Raw genomic sequence first — 23,442 nt, 5'->3', positions numbered from 1 at the left:
CGTCCCCGACCCCCAGGTGCCCCCAATGTCCTTGATTGCCTGGGCCCGCTTGATGCTCCCTCTCGTGCAGCTGGGTGGAGGGGGAGGTATCTTCCTTCCACTACCCGTCCACGGGGAGGGTGCTGAAGCGGCTGGGCCCTGGGGTTGCCGTAGTACTCAAAGACGCTTTACAAATAAGAAAGGAATACATACAGACAATCAAACAAAAGGCAAAAAGTAAACAATTAAATAAACACCACAACAATAGGCAACACATTAAGAGAGTGGAAGATGGCGGAGGATGATTTGTCAAATGTTGTAGGTGGTCCTGAAGAGATAGGTTTTAAGTTGACCTTTGAATGAACAGAGTGTATCAGAGTTTCGGATGGCCAGAGGGAGGGAGTTCCAGAGGGTTGGGGCGGCGATGGCGAAGGCTCTGTCCCCCAGGGTGCGATACTCGGTCTTGGTGATGGAGGTGAGAAGGTTGGCATCAGCGGAGCGTAGGCGGCGAGTGGGGGAGTGGCGATGGAGGAGATCTGTCATGTACGAGGGTGCAAAGTTGTTTAGCGCTTTGTAGGTGGTGAGGAGAATCGTGTTCTCTGGAGGGGGAGTTAGTAAGCAGTCGGGCAGCAGAGATTTGAACATATTGCAATTTTTTAATAAAAGGTGAGGGGAGGCCAGACAGAATGCTATTGCAATAGTCAAGTTTGCAAGTGATGAAGGTGTGGATTAGTGTTTCGGCAGCTGAGGAGGAAACGGTGGGTCGAAGGCGTGCAATGTTACGGAGGTGGAAGAAGGATGTTTTACTGACGCTGTTTATGTGTGACTTAAAGGAGAGGGTGGGGTCCATGATGATGCCGAGGTTTCTGCAAGGGGGGACGGGAGTGACAGAGTGACCATCTGCAAAGTGAGAAGTTCTGGGAGGTGGGGATGATGGTTTTTGGGCTGAAGATGATAACTTCAGTTTTATTGCCGTTGAGTTTGAGGAGGTTGTGGTCCATCCAGGTTTTGATGTCCGTGAGACAGTTGGTGAGAGTTGATAGGATGGCAGGAGTAATGGCTCTGGTGGTGATGTATAGTTGAGTATCGTCGGCCTAACAGAATAGAATTTATATTCCCGCACACAAGGGTTCAAAACACGCCATATGTCAGACATTGCCAAAGATTTGTTTAATTCTTTAAATGCTACAGAGAGAGACCTATCAGTAGAGAGTGTGGGGCTAGATCTATCTACTGCAGGATCGCTAACCAGGTTAAAGTCTCCCCCAATAACAATTGGATCAGCAGAAAAGTCTAGAAAGAAATTTAGTCTAGGAAGAAATTTGGTCTGCCCTATGTTAGGAGCATTAACATTCACCAAAGTGCACTTTATGTTGTGTAAGAAACCCAATATAATAATATATCTACCATCTTTGTCCACTATTTCTTGGGTTAACCTAAAAGATAAGCGTTTACCTATTAAAGTACGGACACCTCTAGAGGCCCCTGTACCCGGTGCTGAAAAAACCTGACCGACCCATCTCTGTCTTAACTTAACAGCTTCTGTATTCTTTAAATGTGTCTCCTGTAACATTGCCACATCACTTTCCAGGGATTTCAAATGTGTTATTATTTTATATCTCTTTGTTTTATTGGACATCCCTTTTACATTCCAACGCAGTAGTTCAATAGTGGTCATAATATCCTCTTCTATATTGAAAAACTTTTCCCATTAATTTGCTTACAGGAGCAGATAATAATTAAGAATAGAATTAACAAAAATTTGCCCTGGAATTATAAAGGGTCTGCACGCACATGGATGGGGGATAAGCAACTAACATACAAAGAGATTGCCAAAAGGCAGATACACACATAACAAAAAGGAGAACGAATCTTAGTCCATTCCCTGTCCGTGAACTAATATTAAGGCGCAGTCTGTCTTTGTCTGCCATGATTTGATTGGTAGCTCGCCAACTGGTATCACGCTGCTTTACAGTTTGCCTAGTCTCTTTGCGATTTCCAACACCTGACATTAACGCGTCCTTATCTTAGGCACCTTTTCCGTTACTTTGAAGTTTGTTTACAAATATTTAGAGCAGCAATGTTAAGGTTACCTTGCAGAGGAAGTTACTGTGCCACGCCTCGTAGTCACGTGACCTCAAGTTTAATTATTGATCTGAATTAGAAACAATGAACTATCAGAGTTGTTCGTTTTAAGGATTTTTTTTATGTTGTGAGTGAACAAGTTGGTGCAACAAACGGTTTTATCTTTACCCCAATAAAGATGAGTTTAATGAATCCAGTATCGTGTTTGCTCATTGTCATTTCATATTGCCTTTTGATTTCTCTTCCAGGGGAACTTCGAAGGATCCGTTCTGAATTTGTGAAGGGAGTTTCAGAACCAGCTATCAAAGGTCTCCTGGATGACCTTTGGCAGCAGAAGGTGTCAGTTCTGAGGAAAAGGACTACGTGATGGCCGAGAGGACCAAAGCAGACCAAGCACGTCGTCTGATCGACATGGTGATCGGTAAAGGGGAGAGAGCAAATCAAGCGATGATTGATAGTATGAAAAAGAGGGACCAACACTTGTGCTCCACCCTGGGTCTGATGTCTTCTCCTGCTGGTGTGGGTGAGTTGTTACCATTAATCTACTTTTTAAAGAAACGGTCTCTGCCAGCTTTGTTTTAACAAGAGGGGAGCTTCTTTCTCCTTAAATCCACTGGGATCCAGTGATCATTATCATCCACTCGGGATTGCATTTGTGTGGCATACATTTTACCTTTTTTGAGAGGTAGGGGTTTTACTTAGTGCTTCCATATTCCTTGGCTCAATGGTGTTATTGCTAGTTTGACAGGATACCTTTTATAGTTTGGTAACCCTCACCTTAACCCCTGACACTCATTTTTACCACTTCCAGAAAGCAAAAAATGGTGATCGACAAGCACAAAATGGTTTATTCCCCCTCTGCACATGGATTCCCCCAAACTGTAACGGGCTAACTGACTGATTGATGGCCATTAATGATGGAGCGCTAATTTTCACCACGATATTCACGTCTTTCCCTCGCATAAAAGAAAATAATCTCGGGAAAGGGATGACAACTGTGGACCAACTTCAGTGAAGTCGTAGCAATGGATTACTGGCAGTCAACATAAAGAATATCCCAGAATCCCAAACTGTTGAGATCAATTCGCCTTTTCAACTAATAAATTAACTGGTGGAAGCTGGAAAGAACCAGCATATGATGGGAATAAAGGTTAGGTACTTCATATGCAAATGCTGAAAAAGTACTTTTTAGCTAAGGTACTTTAGCCGATCAGTGCTCCAGCACCAGGCCCTGTCAACAGGTGCAGCTGCCCTGACTGGGCCATGAGACCACTCACCGTGGGGCCTAGAACACGGGTCCCTCCGAGCTCCGGGCCCCAATGGGCCTGCACTGTAGTTACTAGGGCTGGCCCGAATTATTTGAATATTTGAATACTCGTACGGAAAATTAGTATTGAAAGCTTAAATCAGTATTCAGAGCTTCGTTTTTTTCTACGTAACGTTACCAGAGCGAGGGAGCCAAACTATAAGCGACACCAAGCAGAGAAGCGAGAGAGGTGGAGGAAGAATAGATATCTTGTTTCCCTTAACTTTATAACACAACATTAGCGGGATCTCGGGAGGAAAAGTAATGCTTAGCGAAATGCTAACCGTAGATTAGCTGTTTTTTTTACATTGTTGTACAGCGCCGCGCCAATCAACTGTGACTAGCTTGCTGCAGAGTGTGAGCGTCTTTTGAATACCCGGTCAATATAATGGATATAATATGGACACATAAGACGATCAATATTCGGTATTTGTTATGGATTTATTGTACAAATTCCCTGAAAAGATACACGTTCCAGGATGAATTGAAAAGCTCCCGTAAGGGCTGATATGGCAGAGGACAGCTGATTTGGAACTTACTTAGGCCTACTAATTACCGTTCAAAAGCTATTAAATCTTCAACAAAATATGCAGATACTGTCAAAATCGGTTCCAGGGAGTATATAGGGATTACTAATGTTGTTTTGATGGTGCGATTTTCTGGAACGAGTATTCGAATACTTGCTCGAAAAACCAACGAGTATTCAAAGCCAGAAAAATGGCATTCGGGCCAGCCCTAGTATCAGGTTAAATGGTTTAATCCAGATATGTAGGGATATAGTAGGGTTATCAGGTTAAATGGTTTGATCCAGATATGTAGGGTTATAGTGGGGGTATCAGGTTAAATAGTTTGATCCAGATATGTAGGGGTTATAGTGGGGGTATCAGGTTAATGGTTTGTTCCAGATATGTAGGGTAGTGGGGGTATCAGGTTAAATGGTTTGATCCAGATATGTAGGGGTTATAGTGGGGGTATCAGGTTAAATGGTTTGATCCAGATATGTATTACTGGTCCGGCACCACGGTGCCCGCGGTACCGGTGCACGAGGGGAGTCGTGACGGCTGGGAGTCGCCGGAGTGCCCGGGCCGCGCTCACGGTGAATGAATGTCCAATCCAAACATTTCTTCCTCAACTCTTCTATCTTGGCCAAAAGATCTCTCTGTGTCTCTCTCTGTCTCTCTCTCCTTCTCCCTCTCTCTGACTCTCTGGTAGTTTAATTGTTTGTATTTCTATGACAGACAGTGCTGTTAGCCTGTCAGAGGCGAGACATTTGGATGTCATGAATATTCATGAGTAAGAGCCAAAATCCTGGCGTTCCTCCCCACCACCCTCCTCCTCCACACTAGAACAGCGTGAAACAGGAGCACCAGAGCATTTTTTCACCAAAACTGACTCACAGGGGATTTATTGCTACTAGTGACCACCGCAAAATGAATAAAAAAAACGATGCAATGACACCTTTAGACATTGTACAGCATACCAACAGCAGAATAACTCAGTGGAAGAGATGCAGCACTATCTTGTTATATCAGCATAGTAAGTCACTTCCCACTGATTCACTCTCAGTATTGCTATCATTAGACCAATCATATTGCTGTGGAAATAACAAAAGTCTTGAAGATTTTGAATCTGTAACATGAAGTCCTTCTCAAGACCAACTTCTCCGACCACAAGTAATGAAGCCAATAAATATCATGAAGTTTATCATTTAGAGGAAATATTGACCTGTTTCCTCTGTTTCCACTGATCACCATACACTAACTGATGTCTTCTGTTTTTTTCTCATTTAGGATCTGCTGCTGTCGAGTGCCAAAATAAAATAAAATCCAATTTGCAGAAGAAGTTTGGGTGTGTGTTTGAGGGAATCGCTAAAGCAGGACATTCAACACCTCTGAACGACTTCTACACAGAGATCTTCATCACAAAGAGAGGCAGCGGAGAGGTCAACCAGGAGCATGAGGTCAGACGGATTGAAACAGCTTCCAGGAAACCAGCCATGGAGGAAACACCAATCAGATGTGAGGATATCTTTAAACCCTTACCTGGACAAGATAAACCAATGAAAAAACCAAGGACAATTATGACAACTGGAGTGGCCGGCATTGGTAAAACCGTCTTAACACACAAGTTCACTCTGGACTGGGCTGAAGACAAGGCCAATCAGGACATACACTTCACGTTTTTCTTCACTTTCAGAGAGCTGAATTTACTAGAAGAGAAAAAGTTTAGCTTGGTGAAACTTCTTCATCACTTCTTTAATGAGACCAAAGAAGCAGGAATCTGTAAATATGACCTGTTCCAGGTTGTCTTCATCTTTGATGGTCTGGATGAGTGTCGACTTCCTCTGGACTTCCAGAGAAACCCGATGTGGACTGATGTCACAAAGTCCACCTCGGTGGACGTGCTGCTGACAAACCTCATCAGGGGCAACCTGCTTACCTCTGCTTGCATCTGGATAACCACACGCCCTGCGGCAGCCAATAGGATCCCTGCTGAGTGTATTGACTTAGTGACAGAGGTGAGAGGGTTCACCGATCCACAGAAAGAGGCGTACTTCAGGAAGAGATTCACAGAGGAGACACTGGCCAAAACAATCATCACCCACATCAAGAAATCACAAAGCCTCCACATCATGTGTCACATCCCAGTCTTCTGTTGGATCACTGCTACAGTTCTGGACAACTTCTTCAAAACATCCCAGCTGGGAGAAGAGATGCCCAAGACCATGACTCAGATGTACAGCCACTTCCTGAGGGTTCAGTCCATGCTGGGGGACAGGAAGTATCGGTCGATAGCTGAAACAGAGTGGAGTTCACAGAGCAGGGAGATCATTGTTTCTCTGGGAAAACTGGCTTTTAACCAGCTGGAGAAAGGCCACCTGATCTTCTACGAGAAAGACCTGGCAGAGTGTGACATCGATATCGGAGCAGCCTCAGTGTACTCAGGAGTGTTCACCCAGATCTTTAAAGAGGAGTGTGGGCTGTACCAGGACAAGGTGTTCTGCTTTGTCCACCTGAGCATCCAGGAGTTTCTGGCTGCCCTTTATGTCTTTATGTCATTCATCGACAATGGGGACAATCTGCTCTCAGGACAACGACAATTCCTCTGGTCTATTTTTTCTAGAAACAAAGGAAATGTCAAACTCTACCAGAGTGCTGTGGACAAGGCCTTACAGAGTGAGAACGGACACCTGGACTTGTTCCTCCGCTTCCTCCTGGGCCTCTCTCTGGAGACCAATCAGATTGTCCTACGAGGACTGCTGGGAAAGACAGTTAGTAGCTCAAAGACCAGTAAGAAAATGGGCTCTTACATTAAGAAGAAGATAGGTGGAGATCTCTCTACAGAGCAAAGAATCAATCTGTTCCACTGTCTGAATGAGCTAAACGACCGTTCTCTAGTGGAGGAGATCCAACAGTCCCTGACATCAGGAAGACTCTCCAAAGAATCTCTCTCTCCTGCTCAGTGGTCAGCTCTGGTCTTCATCTTACTGTCGTCAGAAGAGGTGCTGGACGTGTTTGACCTGAATAAATACTCTGCTTCAGAGGAGGGTCTTCTGAGGCTGCTGCCAGTGGTCAAAGCCTCCAAAACATCTCTGTAGGTTCACTAATAACATGCATTACAATACACACAACACAATAAACATAATGCTAGAATATAAACGTTATAATAATATATAAAACATCTCTATAGGTTCGCTAATATCATTCATTATAACAACCCAATATACCTCATAGTAGAATATTCAAATTAATCAATATCTACTGTTCAGTACGTTTGCTTATGTGGATGCGTTGGGGCAATTGCTCTGTCGCTAGCTTAGCCACTTTTTATAGTTTAACACAGTTTTAAACTCAAGAAGTCACGTGACGTCTTAAACTCCATTGCTGTGTAACATGTACTTGTGGTTTAACCTGCAGCTGGGTTTTATCTTGATCTCCATTGCTGTGTCTTCAGAGAAATTCACATCAGACACTAGGGGGCGTATTTTGTGCGTGTTAGTTTAATCTCGAAACCGACGTGGTTTTACAGGGAGACTAAACCAGTTTGCAGGATGAAACAAGGCTCCATCATAACCGACACACACACAGAATTAGTTTTATGGATTATTATTAATAGGTATGATACATTTACATTTATTACACCAGATAGACCTTCAGTACAATACGGGGTCTTGGTCGTGCTAATCAGCAAGAGCTTTACGCGCTTCTACTTTGAAGCGCTTCCATTGATTTCTTAAATGTGTCGGGCTGCTCGGTCTTCTGCTTGGAAATTTACAGTTGAATGTGTTTGACAGATTATCCCAAATAGCCTTTCTTCAGAGCGTGGTGGTGGTGTCTTTCCTTGGATTTTCCACCGTGTCCACAACACCTCGAATGCAGTCCGGTTTCCAAGCAGTTTAAACCGAGTCAGTTAGGAATCAGTTGATCCTGTACGAGTCGTTTCACAGCAATCACGTTCAACCTCGTGTGCAGCTGCGTGTTAAACTCCAAAACCACTGTTTTAAGGAGTACGGTTTTAAAGCGCAGCAATGCTAACTGACAGAGCAATTGGCCCGTTGGGTTTAACCAACAGGATGCGTTGATAAACAGACTTCAGGGTCTTCTGGGGGAAGGGTGAGAGGTCTCGAGTGAGCGGGAAAAAGGAGAGAGAGGGAAGAGACAGTACTTTATTCTCTCTGAAGATCGCCCAGCTAAATGCTATTTAAACTAGGGCTGTCAAATTAACGCGTTCATTTTGATGAATTAATCACAGAAAAAATAACGCATTAAAAAATTAACGCAGATTTATCGCGCTTCTATAGTGCACTTTGACCCGGTGGAGGCAGACGAGAAGACGCTGCTCGGCCCCGTGAGCGGAAAATTCAAGTTTAAACAACTCCTGAGCTCACCTCTCCCAAGTGTGCTCATGCCACAGAATTGAAGTGGACTTGAGTACGGTTGGCGTGCTCACACTAGCCAAACAATCTAGACTTGAGCACGGTACAGGTGTGAAATGGACTTGGGCACGGTACAGATGGCCTAGTGTGAGTGCGCCCTTAATCACAGTTCTTTATGTATATTGTCTATTGTATGTTTAGGCTGAATGGGTGTGGTCTGTCAGAGAGATGCTGTGAAGCTCTGGCCTCAGTTCTCGGCTCCACCTCCTCTGGTCTGAGAGAGCTGGACCTGAGTACCAATGATCTGCAGGATTCAGGAGTGAAGCTGCTCTCTGCTGGACTGGGGAGTCCACACTGTACACTGGAAACTCTAAGGTCAGTTTGACTCAATGGTCAAACATTTACACCACAAGTACCACATCAGAGGACATCGAACAGATTTGCCTCCTGTCACATACAAATGTATTTAACTAAACTATAAATGTACACAGCATACACTGAATAGGGCTGGCGTGACCTCAGCCCGTACAGCAGGTGCCAAAGCACAGGTCCCGGTAGTAGGAAGGATCCAAAGCAAACACGTTTTCTAAAGTGAATAATAATATTTATTGACTGGAAAGGGATAAGGGAAAGGGAGAACAAAACAGGAACAACAGTAAGACAAACAAGCACTAAACAATAACCCACTCAGCTTGATAATACAAACTAGTACCACACAAGCAAATGACTATCGCCAGGGAAATCTAACTTGCTGGGCAAGACCAGCAAGACAACATAATGAAGGCTAAAGAGCCTACAAACAATGGCATGAAAGCCTACAAATGTGACCGGTAGTGTCCACATCAATGGCGTAGCGCCCAAACACGATACAACCAGTATCAACCGTGGCTTAGAGCCAAGTGGTGTGGGAGAGCACAGGCTTTATCCACCCGCCCCTTTTGATTGTAATTGCCCTGAGCTGTTGTCACCACTGGGCCTGCAGGATACTCTACAGGGAGGGGCGGGGGTACCTGAGCAGAGGGGGGGAAAAGAAAAGGGATTCAATTCCTCGCACAAAATAACTACCTATACCAACCTGATGTTTACATTGAACGGAACACGATAACAATGATGAGCCAACCCACCTACGTAATACCTCCAGAATGTTAACAAGTCTAAATAAATATGTAAATTATGTCGTCTCGGTAATCAAGACACATTTTCTACTGGCTACTATCTTAGCCAGTCGCACCAGTTACTCGAAGTTACTCATGTGCGCATGTGCCAAGAAGCCTGCAGCACACACGCACAGACATACAGCACGCGCAAACATTTACATATACTGCTAACACGAACATACACACCGCATACACACACCGCACACACATGCACATGCGCACGACCATACACGGAAACGGAAAGACACAAACACACACACACGCACACAGACACACATGCGCACACACCCCATGTCAAGACAAGGGCAGCGACAAATACACAGAAGCACACACACGCACACACCACAGCGACACTTGCCCATACACATAACGGCTCCGCCATTGACACACGCACAGGTAAGAACACACACGCACGTGCACACACGCCTCCAATTAGGATTTAATTTCTTCTCTGGGTCATCATGAATAGTGCATTTCTTTACATGCTCTTGAATACACTAGTGCTGCGGTGAAATTTCAACGTCACTTTGCACAAAGTTCAAACGTGTTTTTCTAGTTTTCTGATTAAAACAGTGTCTTCAGGGGAACGTTAAGTGGGTCGTGTTTCCCATTAGAGCGATCATGTGGACGCTGCAATACAGCCGCTATTTAACCCAGCACTGAACTAAACCTTGGCAGTCTGCGTGCATCACAGCGCCATTACCACTCATCTTATCAAACACAAGACCTCAATCTCACTCTATTTGTGTTGCCATGACAGTAAAAGGTGTACCTTGGATTCAGTTTGTTAATGATTGTATAAGGTGTTTGTTTTATTATATTCCTATTCTATTCATAATCATGTAGTCGGACAGTAAGGTGGACTTTAGAGTAGAGTTCTTCTTAGAACTGGCTCTTTTTATGGACATTTTCTGGAGTTTGCTGAATCTTTAGTTATCTGAATTCGAAGTTTTACATATTTTCTGTATTGACATTTAGTTGAACTAAAGAAACGTCTAATAACAAATTTCAAATTCAACATTAATCACAGTTTCTAAAGTGTTCCGTTTATTGTGTGTGAAGTTTGAAAGGCTGTGATCTATCAGAGAGATGCTGTGAAGCTCTGGCCTCAGTTCTCAGCTCCAACTCCTCTAGTCTGAGAGAGCTGGACCTGAGTACCAATGATCTGCAGGATCCAGGAGTGAAGCTGCTCTCTGCTGGACTGGGGAGTCCACACTGTACACTGGAAACTCTCAGGTCAGTTTCACTCAATGGTCAAACAGTTCCACCACAAGTTCCAAATCAGAGCAGATTTACCTCCAGAAAAGTAATAATTCTCACTGTGTGTGTGTGTGTGTGTGTGTGTGTGTGTGTGTGTGTGTGTGTGTGTGTGTGTGTGTGTGTGTTTGTAGCTTGTCTGGCTGCCTGGTCACACAGGAAGGCTGTGCTTCTCTGGCCTCAGCTCTGAGCTCCAACCCCTCCCATCTGAGAGAGCTGGACCTGAGCTACAATCACCCAGGAGACTCTGGAGCTGCGCTGCTCTCTGCTGGACTGGAGGATCCACGCTGGAGACTGGACACTCTCAGGTATGGAGAGGACAGCTCACCACTCAGGGACAAAGTCTCCTACAAGGATTCATGCCGCTGCTAGATGAAGTGGTTTAAAAAGTCAGCTGTCACTCATGTTGTGTAGAACGTTATGAGACAGCAGATGATGAAGGTGAATGTTTCAACATGCTGCTTTCACTTTGTTTCCCCCCCAGTGTGGAGCACGGTGGAGTGTGGAGGCTGAAACCAGCTCTAAAGAAGTGTAAGTGTCTGTTTGATTCATCACATCACATACTCACTATTGAGATGGAAAGTCCATCCACAAAGCAGGAAGTGAGGTCACATCCTACTGGGAATGAAGATGATGGCTGACATCATATATCTTACGTATATTAATACTCTCCACCATCACAGTTGGACCTGCTTGTATAAAATCCAGCAGGTATTACATTGTTACATTGAGGGGGGGTGACCGGTCTGAGGGGGAGGACTAGGGGTGAGGGGGACCGAGCTGAGGTGGGAGGAGTGTGGGGGTGGGGGGGTGAAGGGGCTGAGGGGGAGGACTAGGAGTGAGGGGGGGGTGGGGTGGGGGGGGTTGAAGGGGCTGAGGGGGAGGACTAGGGGTGAGGGGGGACCGGGCTGAGGGGCGAGGAGTGTGGGGGTGGGGGGGTGAAAGGGCTGAGGGGGCGGACTAGGGGTGAGGCGGGGGGGGGGGGAGGGGGGGTGGACCGGGCTGAGGGGGGAGGAGTGTTGGGGTGGGGGGGTGAAAGGGCTGAGGGGGAGGACTAGGGGTGAGGGGGGACCGGGCTGAGGGGGGAGGAGTGTGGGGGGGGGGGGGGGGTGGGGGGGGACCGGGCTGAGGGGGGAGGAGTGTGGGGGTGCGGGGGTGAAGGGGCTGAGGGGGAGGACTAGGGGGGGGGGGGGGGTGAAGGGGCTGGGGGGGAGGGTGGCTGACCGGGTTAGGGGCCGGTGAGGGGAAGGGGTGAGAGAAAGGGGGCTGAGGGGGGGGGGGGAGGGGGCTGAGGGGGAGGACTAGGGGGAGGGGGAGGGGGGGTGAAGGGGCTGAGGGGGAGGGGGGTGACCGGGCTGAGGGGGGGGGGGGGGAGGGGGAGGGAGGTGACGGGGCTGAGGGGGAGGACTAGGGGGGAGGGGGAGGGAGGTGACCGGGCTGAGGGGGGAGGAATGTGGGGGTGAAGGGGCTGAGGGGGAGGACTAGGGGCTGAGGGGGGGCTGAGGGGGAGGACTAGGGGTGAGGAGGAGGGGGGGGGGAGGGGGTGTGACCGGCTGAGGGGGGGCTGAGGGTGAGGACTAGGGGTGAGGGGGAGGGGGAGGGGGGCGGACCGGGCTGAGGGGGAGGACTAGGGGTGAGGGGGAGGGGGGGGTAAGGGGGAGGGGGAGGGGGGTGAAGGGGCTGAGGGAGGAGGGGGAGGGGTGTGACCGGGCAGTGAGGGGAAGGGGAAGGGGGGGTGACCGGGCTGAGGGGGGGATTAGAGGGAGGGGGATGAGGGGGAGGGGGCTGATGGGGAGGGGGAGGGGGGGGCTGATGGGGAGGGGGCTGAAGAAGAAGAGAGAGCGATCACAAAAAGAAAGAGAATAAAAAGAAGAAGAGCAGCCTGGATCCAAGGAGAGATGTTTGTTGTTGATGTATTCATAATATTGTTGTTGATGTATTCATAACGTCATTGTTGAGGTGCGTGTATCTATGTATGTGTACATATGTATATGTATGTATACATATGTACAGGAGAACAGTACTCCTGAACAGTACTCGCAGGAGAACAGTACTAGTGATGATGATGATGATGATGAGGATGAAGAGCGGTTCAGCAGCTCATCATGTCTGGTTCTCCCTCAGATGCCTGTGACCTCACACTGGACCCCAACACGGCCTACAGAGACCTCTCTCTGTCTGAGGACAACAGGAAGGTGATGCTGGTTGGAGAGGTCCAGTCGTATCCGGATCACCCAGAGAGATTTGACTCCTGGCCCCAGGTGTTGGGTAGAGAGGCTCTGACTGGCCGCTGTTACTGGGAGGTAGAGTGGGGAGGATATGTTGATATAGGAGTGACATACAGAGGAATCACAAGGAGAGGACGGGGTGCTGACAGCAGGCTTGGACGGAACAACAAGTCCTGGGTTCTTTATTGTTATGATGGTCGTTACTATGCCTGGTACAACGATAGACAGACACTCCTCCCCCTCCGCCCCGCTGGCTCCACCAGAGTAGGAGTGTATCTGGACCGGCCTGCTGGCTCTCTGTCCTTCTACAGAGTGTCCCCAGGTGGAGGAGGGTCCTCAGACACACTGACACACCTCCACACCTTCTGGTCCTCCTTCACCCAGGAGGACCTCCTCCCGGGGGTGGGGGTAGGGTGGGGGGGGTCAGCCTCTCTGTGTCGGTTGTAGAAAAAAAAAAGGACCTCCTCCGGGGCTCTGGGCTCTGTCATCAGCGGTATTTACGTGGCCCCTGCGCGCCCGTAAATACACACACACACACACACACACACTCACACACACACACACACACACACACACACACACACACACACACACAAGAAGGGTGCTGAGGGGGGTCGGCGGGGCCGCTCCCTCTCTGTGTCTCTCTCTCTCTCTCTCTCTCTCTCTCTCTCTCTCTCTCTCTCTCTCTCTCTCTGATTGAGCGGAAGGTGCGTGATTTGCGGAGCAGAGCGGAGCGTGTGTTAGAGCGATATTGAATGGTTTTTCAAAACTTCTTTCATAGTTTTTTTGGGTAATTGGATCTATTATAGGTAGGTGAAGGTTTTGTAAGGTTTTTTTTGTGAGGTTTGTATTCTTTGGGGTGCTTTTGTGCGATCGACCAGCGGCCGCTGGTCGGTGCGCCTGAAGCATGGTTGGGTTCAGCGATCTGAGCCGAATGCACGGCATCAAGATCTCCCCGACTTTTCATTGCTCGGTTGAGGACTGCGGTTTGGCAGTGGGAGAGTTGATCGGGCATAGTAGCATTAAGTCCGCTGCCCGGATGAACGGGGCAGTCGTGATTTTTGTGGACAGCGTGGCGAAAGCCAACAAAGTAGTGGAGACCGGCATTGTGGTTAATGATTCATTTGTATCAGTGTCTCCGCTAACTACACCTGCGGCAAAGGTCACTATTTCCAACATCCCCCCGTTTATCGGGGATGAGTTGTTGATCAGGGAGTTATCGAGGCACGGGAAAGTCGTGTCCGCTATAAGGAAGTTGCCGTCCGGTTTTAAGTCTCCCCTGATGAGGCATGTCGTGGGGTACAGACGGCAGGTGCATATGATTTTGAATAAAAAGGACGCGGAGCTGAACTTGGTTTTCAGCATTAAAGTTGATGATTTTGATTACGCAGTGTTTGTCAACTCTGGCACTCTGAAATGTTTTGGATGCGGCAGGGAGGGGCATCTCGCGAGAGCTTGCCCGGAGAAAAACCCCTGCAAAGCGAGCTGAGCCTGCGGAGGCGACAGCAGGGACCTCGGCCGGTGTTGACATGGTGAAACAGAGGGTGGCAGATGTGGAGAACCTCATTCAGTGTGTTGCCGTTGTTGAGGGGAAAAGGCTAGATGTGGAGGATGCAAAGCAGTGTGGCGAAAGTCCCATGAAAGCATCTAAAAGTGTGGAAAATGAAAAGCAGTGTGGGGAAAATCCAGAAGAGGCAATTCTGGGTGTTGAGAATGGAAGGCAGAGCGAATGTATTGTTCAGAAGGAGGGGAATAGTGCAGTCAAAGAGTCAGCAGAGACTGTTGAGGCTGGGCTCATCCCTGCAGCAGAGGGATGCAGTGGCAGTGAGGAAGGGTTGATGGAGGAGGAAGGTGTGTGTAAACCTCCTCTCCTCAAGAGAAAACAAGGCAGTGAAACCTGTGGCTCCAAAGCCAAGAAAGCAGCGGCTAGTGGAGAGCAGGAGGAGTCAGTGTCTAGTGATAAGCAGGCAGAGGTACAGTCTGAGGAGGAGGAGATGGAGGACGGTGCCACAGACAGTCAGCCCCTCACAGACTCAACGCTGCTTTCTGCTTCTCAGTTGGAAGAGTTGTACACTGTACAGAGCATACAAATGTTGCTTCAAAAAACAAAAAATATGAAGAATGTCCAATTTGAAGAGTATTTTGCAGATAAGAGTATGCTGTTGCTTTCAGTCAAGGCTCAGATGAGCATCAGAGGGGAGGGAGGTTTCTCTGAGCAAGAAGTCTACAGATTGAAGAAGATTGCTCTGAGACTCAAACAAGAGCTACATGCTGAAGACAATGTTTAGAGCAGTTGGCCTCCTGTTTCTTCTCCTGTGTGTGTCTCTCCTCACATCAAAAGCAATGACTTCTTTTAAGGTTTCCACTCTTAATTTAAATGGAGCTAGAGATGTGAGGAAGAGGGCTTGCCTGTTTGAAACTCTTAAACTTAAAAAAAATAATATAATGATGCTCCAGGAGACTCACAGTGATGTTTTTAATGAAACAGACTGGAGGAGGGAGTTTGAGGGCAAAGTCATTTTAAGCCATTTTAACAGCACGAGTGCAGGAGTAGCTCTCCTGTTCTCCAGAGATTTTGTGCCCTTATCCCATGTGGTGGAAGAGCGGGTTAAGGGGAGACTGCTGGTAGTTAAGGCAAAATATGAGCGTTTTAATATTGTATTTATTAGTGTATATGCTCCAAATTCTGGCCCTGACAGAGTTCAGTTTTTAAATGAACTTGGTCTGGTTTTAAGTCAGTGTGTGCCAGAAGATTATTTGTTTTTGGGAGGGGACTTTAACTGCACAGCGGAGGATAAAGATAGGAATCATACGGAACCTCATGCACCTTCTCGGAAGGCAATGTTAACACTGATGGAAAACCACAGTATGAGTGACGTATGGAGGAATTTCCACCATCATGTAAAACAATATACATGGGTCCACAGCAGGGAACTTGTTTTATCTCTAGCTAGGTTAGACAGGTTTTACTCTTTTACGCATCATTTTAGCATTTTTAAAGCGTGTAATATATGTCCAGTAGGCTTCTCTGACCATTCCATGGTCATATGTGAGGTTTTTATTGCAAATATGAGGAATAAGTCTGCATACTGGCATTTTAACACTGCTTTGCTTTTAGATGCGCATTTTAGAGAGGTTTTTATTTATTTTTGGAAAGGTTTTAGAGAGAGGAAGGGGGATTTTATCTGTTTAAAACAATGGTGGGATCACGGCAAAATACAGACTAAGCAGCTTTGTCAGCAGTACACTCTCAATGTTTCTCGTGACATCACCAAGTCTATGAAAGATCTGGAGTTAGACATAGTGGAGCTGCAGAGTTCTGCACAGTCCACAGGAAACGGAGGCTGTGTTGAGAGCCTCAAATCTAAAAAAGCCGTGCTGGCAGACCTGCTGGGCTCCAGAGCGCAAGGGGCGCTAGTCCGCTCACGATTTCAGAGCATTTCTTTAATGGACTCCCCGTCCAAGTTCTTCTTCAGTCTGGAGAAGAAGAATGGCCAGCGCAGGCAGATCCATGCGCTGCGGTCAGAGGATGGACAGCAGCTCACAGGCATAGCAGAGATCAGGAACAGGGCGGTAGAGTTCTATGTGAAGCTGTATAGCAGTGAGCACCAGGAGGATGATGCTGGTTTTGACTCCTTCTGTGAGAACCTGCCTACAGTCTCAGCGGAGACCAACAGAGAGCTGGAGGGGCCCTTGACTGAGGAGGAGGTGTTTTCTGCCTTGCAGAGTGTGCAGGGGGGTAAGGCCCCCGGCATCGATGGGTTGCCCTCTGAGTTCTACAAGGCTTTCTGGTCTGAACTTAAGGAAGACATGCTGGAGGTCTTCTCAGAGAGCTTTGAGGACTCCTCCCTCCCACAGAGCTGCAGGAGGGCTGTGCTCACTCTGCTGCCCAAGAAAGGGGACCTTCAGGAGATTAAGAACTGGAGGCCCGTCTCACTGCTTTGTGTAGACTATAAGCTGCTGTCAAAAGTCCTGTCAAACCGGCTGAAGAAGGTGATGGACCAGCTCATTCACCGATCTCAGACATACTGTGTGCCCGGCAGGTCCATGATTGACAATGTGTCACTCATTAGGGATATTTTGGAAGTCTCCGGTTCATTGGGCTTAGATGCTGGTTTAGTTTCTTTAGACCAGGAAAAAGCTTTTGATCGGGTTGAGCACCGTTATCTTTGGAAAGTTTTACAAAGGTACGGCCTCAGCCTGGGTCTGATAGCTAAGATAAAGGTCCTGTACGAGAACATTGAGAGTGTGCTGAAGATAAACGGTGGTCTATGCAAACCTTTTATGGTAAAAAGAGGTATTCGACAAGGCTGCGCCATGTCTGGTATGTTGTACTCACTGTCTATAGAACCCATGTTGCACAATGTTCGTGTTTTTATTAATGGCCTGTTTGTACCTGATATTAGTTCAAATTTTATCTCATCAGCTTATGCTGATGACATCATCATTTTTATTAAAAATCAGGAGGACATTAATAGATTGGGCGAGATTGTTGAGACGTTTGGGAAGCTCTCAGCTGCCAAAGTGAACTGGGCCAAGAGTGAAGCGCTGGCAGTTGGGAAGTGGTCTGCGGGTCTGCCCCAGCTGCCGGGGGGGCTGAGCTGGAAGAGGGGGGGTTTTAAACACCTGGGGGTTCATCTAGGGGATGAACAGACAGAAAGAAAGAACTGGGAGGGTGTGCTGGAGAAGGTAGAGGGGAAGTTGGCTAAGTGGAGGTGGCTGCTTCCCCACATGTCCTACAGAGGAAGGGTCCTCATTATTAACAATCTGGTAGCGTCCACCTTGTGGCACAGACTGAAATGTTTAGAGCCCCCTGCTGGGCTCTTGCAAAAAGTGCAAGCGGTAATTTTAAACTTTTTCTGGGACAAGTTGCATTGGGTTCCTCAGAGTGTTTTATATCTTCCGAAAGAAGAGGGAGGGCAGGGGTTAGTTCACCTGGGGAGCAGAGTGGCGGCTTTCAGGCTGCAGTTTATCCAGCGGTACCTCTTGGGGCCTGATGATGTCGTCTGGAGACAGGTAACAGACATCATTTTAAGGAAGATAGCTGGCCTCTTTCTAGGCAAATCCTTGTTTTTATTGAATTGTGGTTCTTTTCATGTGTGTAGTTTGCCTCCTTTTTATCATGGTGTTTTCAAGGCATGGACTCTTTTTAAATGGGAGAGACTGGGGCCCGCTGCGTCTCTGTTCTGGCTCCTGGAGGAGCCCCTGGTGTGCGGAGCTCGGCTGGACGTGCAAGATGGCAGTAGCCCTGGCCTCACCCAGCGCCTGCGCTCCACTGGGGTGGTCAAGCTGAGGCAGGTGGTGGACGTGGCAGGGCCCGGGCTCCACAACACTGAGGCTGTGGCTTCTCTCCTGGGTCTGAGGTCCAGCCGGCACACCAGAGACATCATAAACAAGTGGATTAACAGACTGACCAGTGAGGAGCGAGAGATGCTGAGGGACTACTTCAGCGGGGCGGATGTACCGAACGAGGGGGATCCGTTTCCAGAGCTCGGACTGTCGGTGGATCAGACCGGACTGGTGAAACCAATGGGCCTTTCCAAGTCCAGGATGGATTTACACTTTCTTTCGGGGAAAAGCTTTTACAAGTACTGTGTGGTGGCTACACACAAGCTGAGCAATCGGAGGGACACGGTGTGGAAGGAGAGGCTGCAGGGCCGTGTGCCTGTGTGGAGGCTCTTGTACAAGCCTCCCCTTAACAAGAGGACAGGAGACCTGCAGTGGAGGATCCTGCAGGGGGCTCTGGCTGTGAATAGCTTCATTGGAAAGATCAACCCCACGGTGTCCGAGAACTGTCCTTTCTGTGACGAAACTGAGACTCTTGTCCATTGCTATCTAGACTGTCACAGACTGGGAGTCCTCTTTCATATTTTAAAAGCTGTGTTTTTAAATTGTGGAGAGGTTTGGTCAGAGGCTGCTTTCATCCTTGGTGCTGGTTACGATAAGGAACATTAAAAAAAATGGTGTTTGTTGAACTTTGTTGTCGGGCAAGCCAAAATGGCTGTTTACATAAGCAGGAAGAACCAGGTAGAAGGGGAGGCAGGCCTTGGGCTGGCAGAAATGTTTGGGGTCCTGGTGAAGGCCAGAGTCAGGGTGGACTTCAGATACCACTCTTTAATGAGCACAATGGAGGAGTTCAGGGACCTCTGGTGCTTCACTTCTGCAGTATGCACTGTACAGGAGGGGAAGCTCCTTTTTAACTCTGTGTTTGAATGAGTGTTTATTTAGTTATTTATTATTTATTGCCGTCTAATCTAAAGTCCATTTTGTTTTGTTTAAAATGTTAATTGTTGAAGAAAGAAACTGAATAAAAGAAAAAAAAAAATCTCTCTCTCTCTCTCTGTGTGTCTCTCTCTCTCTCTCTCTCTCTCTCTCTCTCTCTCTCTCTCTCTCTCTCTCTCTCTCTCTGTGTCCCTTTCTCTGTGTCTCTCTCTCTCTCTCTGTGTCTCTCTGTGTCTCTCTGTCTCTCTCTCTCTCTCTCTCTCTCTCTCTCTCTCTCTCTCTCTCTCTCTCTCTCTCTCTCTCTCTCTCTCTCTCTCTCTCTCTCTCTCTCTCTCTCTTCTTTGAAGTATAGCATGATAAACCATGAAAAGGCTTTTAAGATCTCTCTTGAATTGTACATAAAATACCTATTGATGGTAAATGTTTGTATAATTTCAGACGGCACCAATTTTGGTCTTAAGGGCTCTGATATCATTTTTGTCATAATCCTGATTTACAACCTCATTTAAAGCAGATTTAATATTTATTCATAATAACCAAGAGGTTTATGGCATAGTGTTGCATGTTGTGGATTACTTAAGACTGAATTTTGATTTTTCGGAACCAAACGGCCGCAGAACATGTTCAGTTATTAAAGATACGTGCTCACCTGTTGATGATTTGTAAAGTCTGCTGCTTCTATTGTTTTAGTCCTCGTGTTAATTGTGAACATGTAAGGGACTATTTTTCTGTCTTATTTGTTAATGAAGCATAATTGTAATAAACAACTCAGTGGATCCAACTGAATGTTCTCGTGTGTTCAGTCGATGATTTCTTGTTTTATTAGTGAATAATGCTTCCATAAGTGCCTTAAGAATAATAATATATTAATCAGAAATTATAAATAATACATTAAATGTTATTCCGATTTTATTCTGGGACCTCCTCCCTGGGTTTCGTTTTTGGGGGGGTGCCTCAGTGTCTCTGTCAGTTGTAGAAAGAAACCACAGACAGACGGCCGGACAATCTCTCTCTGTCTATATTAATCAGAAATTATTAATAGAACAACAAATGTTTTTCCGATATTATTCCCGGACCTCCTCCCTGGGTTTTGTTTTGGGGGGGGGGGGTGCCTCAGTGTCTCTTTGGGATAATGTTGCATGTTGTAAATTACTTTAAACTGAATCTTGATTTTTTGTGTTTTGTTGGGAAGCAAGCGGCCGCAGAACATGTTCAGTTATTAAAGATACGTGCTCACCTGTTGATGATTTGTAAAGTCTGCTGCTTCTATTGTTTTAGTCCCCGTGTTTATTGTGCACATGTAAGGGACTATTTTTCTGTCTTATTTGTTAATGAAGCATAATTGTAATAAACAACTCAGTGGATCCAACTGAATGTTCTCGTGTGTTCAGCCGATGATTTCTTGTTTTATTAGTGAATAATGCTTCCATAAGTGCCTTAAGAATAATAATATATTAATCAGAAATTATAAATAAAACATTAAATGTTATTGTATTACTCACTCCATTTAGGCCCACGTTGTATTATATGCACAGACAGACGGCCGGACAATCTCTCTCTGTCTCTCTTTCTCTCTCCCCGTCTCTCTCTGTCTCTCTCTCCCCGTCTCCCCCTCCCTCCCCCGGTCTCCCTCGTGATTCAATGAATAATTCACATAATAGACTTTAAAGATAAATGTCTCTTTTATTTAAAACATGTCTTTCATTAACATATTAAGATCAAATTAATAGAATTTCCATCTCACTCAAGATTCAATGCATCTCAGTCGAGTGTGTCTTGACGAGGCTGGCTGCTAGCGCCAGCTTCAGGGGCTGTGGCAGCTCGTACCTGCGAGCTTGCTACCAAACGTTTTGCGTTGAGTTGATATTTAAGGGTTGATGAACTCCGGTGATAGGAAAATTCCTTACTACAGCGATTGCAGATAACGGTGTTGCTATCTACAGTTCCGTCCGGGAGTTTAAACTTGAACTTTCCGTGCACGGGGCCGACAGCGTCTTCTCGTCTGCCTCCATTTTGTTTCAACGCAAATGACGCACCGGGTCAAAGGGCACTATAGAAGTGCGATTAATGTTTTTTTTTTTTTTTTTTTCTGTGATTAATTAATCGAGATTAACGCGTTAATTTGATAGCCCTAATTTTATTCATATTAAAGGTTGTATCAGCTATTCTGATTGAAACATAAAGTATCACATTAATCTGCTTCTTCCTCACGATCCGCTAGCTGCCCATCCCATAAGCAGGCTGTCAAAAAAACGCGTCTCGCTGCAGCCTAGAAGGGAGATAGGTAGAGGCTTGAAAAAAAATTTTGAGAGTGTTTTAGAGCCCCCTGAGTCAGTCTGCACTGAGCCCGACGTAATTTTCCCCCAAATAGATTTTCCCCCATTGACAATGCATGGAGAGGCTAACCCTGAGCCTTAGAGAAAGGCCTTTGGGCTTGGCATGGCAAAACCCTACAGGTAAGTAAGGTAAGCACAGGTAAGTAAGGTAAGCACAGTTAAGTAAGGTAAGCACAGTTAAGTAAGGTAAGCACAGTTAAGTAAGGTAAGCACAGTTAAGTAAGGTAAGCACAGTTAATTAAGGTAAGCACAGTTAAGTAAGGTAAGCACAGTTAACCTCTTAAACCGAGCGCCCCCGGGGGCGGGGGCAGCTGCGCCAACGTGTGCTGTAAACAGCTGTAAACAGCACCACCATGCTCCAACATGTCCATGGTGCATACCCACGTAACGGGAAGAAGCTCGGCTAAAAGCCCATGATAACCATTTTTACCTAAACAAAATACAATTCTAACACCAAGCAACTAAATGAGCCCATAGCAAAACACGCAAAACGTGCATGCGCTCATACTGGCCGCCGCCGATTTCGCTACTTCATGCCACCCGAACAAACTATATGGCGCGTTTCCACTGCAGGGTGCGGAACGGATCGGATCGCAAAGGTGCGGGTCGGATCGCGTTTCCACCGCCAAAAGTGGGCGTGACCCGGACTTTGCCGTACCCGTTCCGACCCCATTTTGGGGACTCCTCCGTTGCGGTACCCAAAACGAGACCAGACGCCTGAAAGGGTACCCTGGAATTCTAGCTACACCCCCCCTCCGTTGATTGGTCGACAGAATCATCACTTCCGGTCGACGCGGGGATAAAGACGAACAAACAGTAGCCTCGAGGTATTATTCTTAACAATTAACATGGCTCCTAAAACTTTCGCTTGGTCGAACAAGGAGGTGAAGACGTTCCTCGGCATTCTTGGGGAGGTAGACGTGCAGAGGGAGCTTGATGGAGCAGTGAGGAACGAGAAGGTCTTCCAGCTGGTTTCTGGTCGAATGGCGATTGCGGGGTACGAAAAGAACACTGAGCAGTGTCGGCGGAAATGCAAGAAGCTCCGGGCCGAGTATCGGAAGGTCAAAGACCACAACAGCCGCAGTGGCGTCCACAGAAAGATGTGGAAGTGGTTCGATATCATGGACGCAATCTACGGACACCGACCGGCGAGTAGGGGAAGAGAGGGGGCCATCGACACGGCCACCTCTCTGCTCGAGTCCATGTTGGAGCCTACCGGTAAGATTTGCTAGATAGCTGCTACTGTGAGCTCTGTGCTCTGTTGGTAATAATTAACAGCAACTTGATAATTGCTAGATATGCGCATTAAGGTTTTAAGAAAGTGGGATGATTTCACAGCATTAAATCTAATTGTTGTGTTGGGTTGCTAGCCAGTAAGCTGGCAGCCCTTTGTTAGAAATTACTACCTTTCCGGTGATTACGTCTTTTGTTTAGTCATTTGTTAAGTAAGCTATTGTTGCAGTTGGCCTGACTGACTTTAATTTGCAACTTTCAGGTGTGGAACCTCGCTGCCAGGAAGTGCCTGACTCGGCCTTCCCAGAGGACGAAGACATGGGGTCAAGCCGCTGTGTGAGCCCAACGTCACCACCAAGGACATCTACACCAGTCCCAGCGGAGAGTGCTGCTCTTTGCAGCACCACCAACCCCACCTATCCACGGCCTTTTGCCTTTGGTAAGTCCTAGCAATCACGTTGCTACACATGTTTACAAAATACGTTGTTTTACGGCTTTTCAGATGAAAGTTGAGCTACATCTAACCACACCTACATTGCCACATTTTAGTAATCGGAATTGGAGTGTAATTATACATTGTGTGTACCTGCATATCAGTACAATGAGAAGTTGCTCAAACAATTTGTATGATGTCCACTATTACTTTCTGTTACAGCCAAAAGAAGTAGGGCCAGTGACGTTGCAGCGAGCATCCGGGAAATGCAGGCATCCGAGGAGAGGCGGCAGGAGCGGGAAGAGGAGCGGATGGACCATAGACTCCGGG

General features: G+C 46.9%; 1 protein-coding gene across 1 annotated transcript; it reads left to right on the top strand.

Moving 5' to 3' along the window:
- Positions 1 to 403: 403 nt before the first annotated feature.
- Positions 404 to 13,302, top strand: LOC130378476 (NLR family CARD domain-containing protein 3-like; the record flags this gene model as incomplete). Its single annotated transcript, XM_056585226.1, has 7 exons — positions 404 to 454; positions 5,178 to 6,964; positions 8,448 to 8,621; positions 10,466 to 10,639; positions 10,795 to 10,968; positions 11,145 to 11,191; positions 12,785 to 13,302. Coding segments are annotated over exons 1-7 (2,925 nt in total), but the record flags the coding sequence as incomplete, so codon positions are not given.
- Positions 13,303 to 23,442: the final 10,140 nt, after the last annotated feature.

Source organism: Gadus chalcogrammus, unplaced genomic scaffold, assembly GCF_026213295.1.
Source record: "Gadus chalcogrammus isolate NIFS_2021 unplaced genomic scaffold, NIFS_Gcha_1.0 GACHA080, whole genome shotgun sequence".
Classification (NCBI taxonomy): domain Eukaryota; kingdom Metazoa; phylum Chordata; class Actinopteri; order Gadiformes; family Gadidae; genus Gadus; species Gadus chalcogrammus.
The sequence above is the reverse complement of the archived record's forward strand: the minus strand, read 5'-3'. Positions and strand labels throughout refer to the sequence as shown.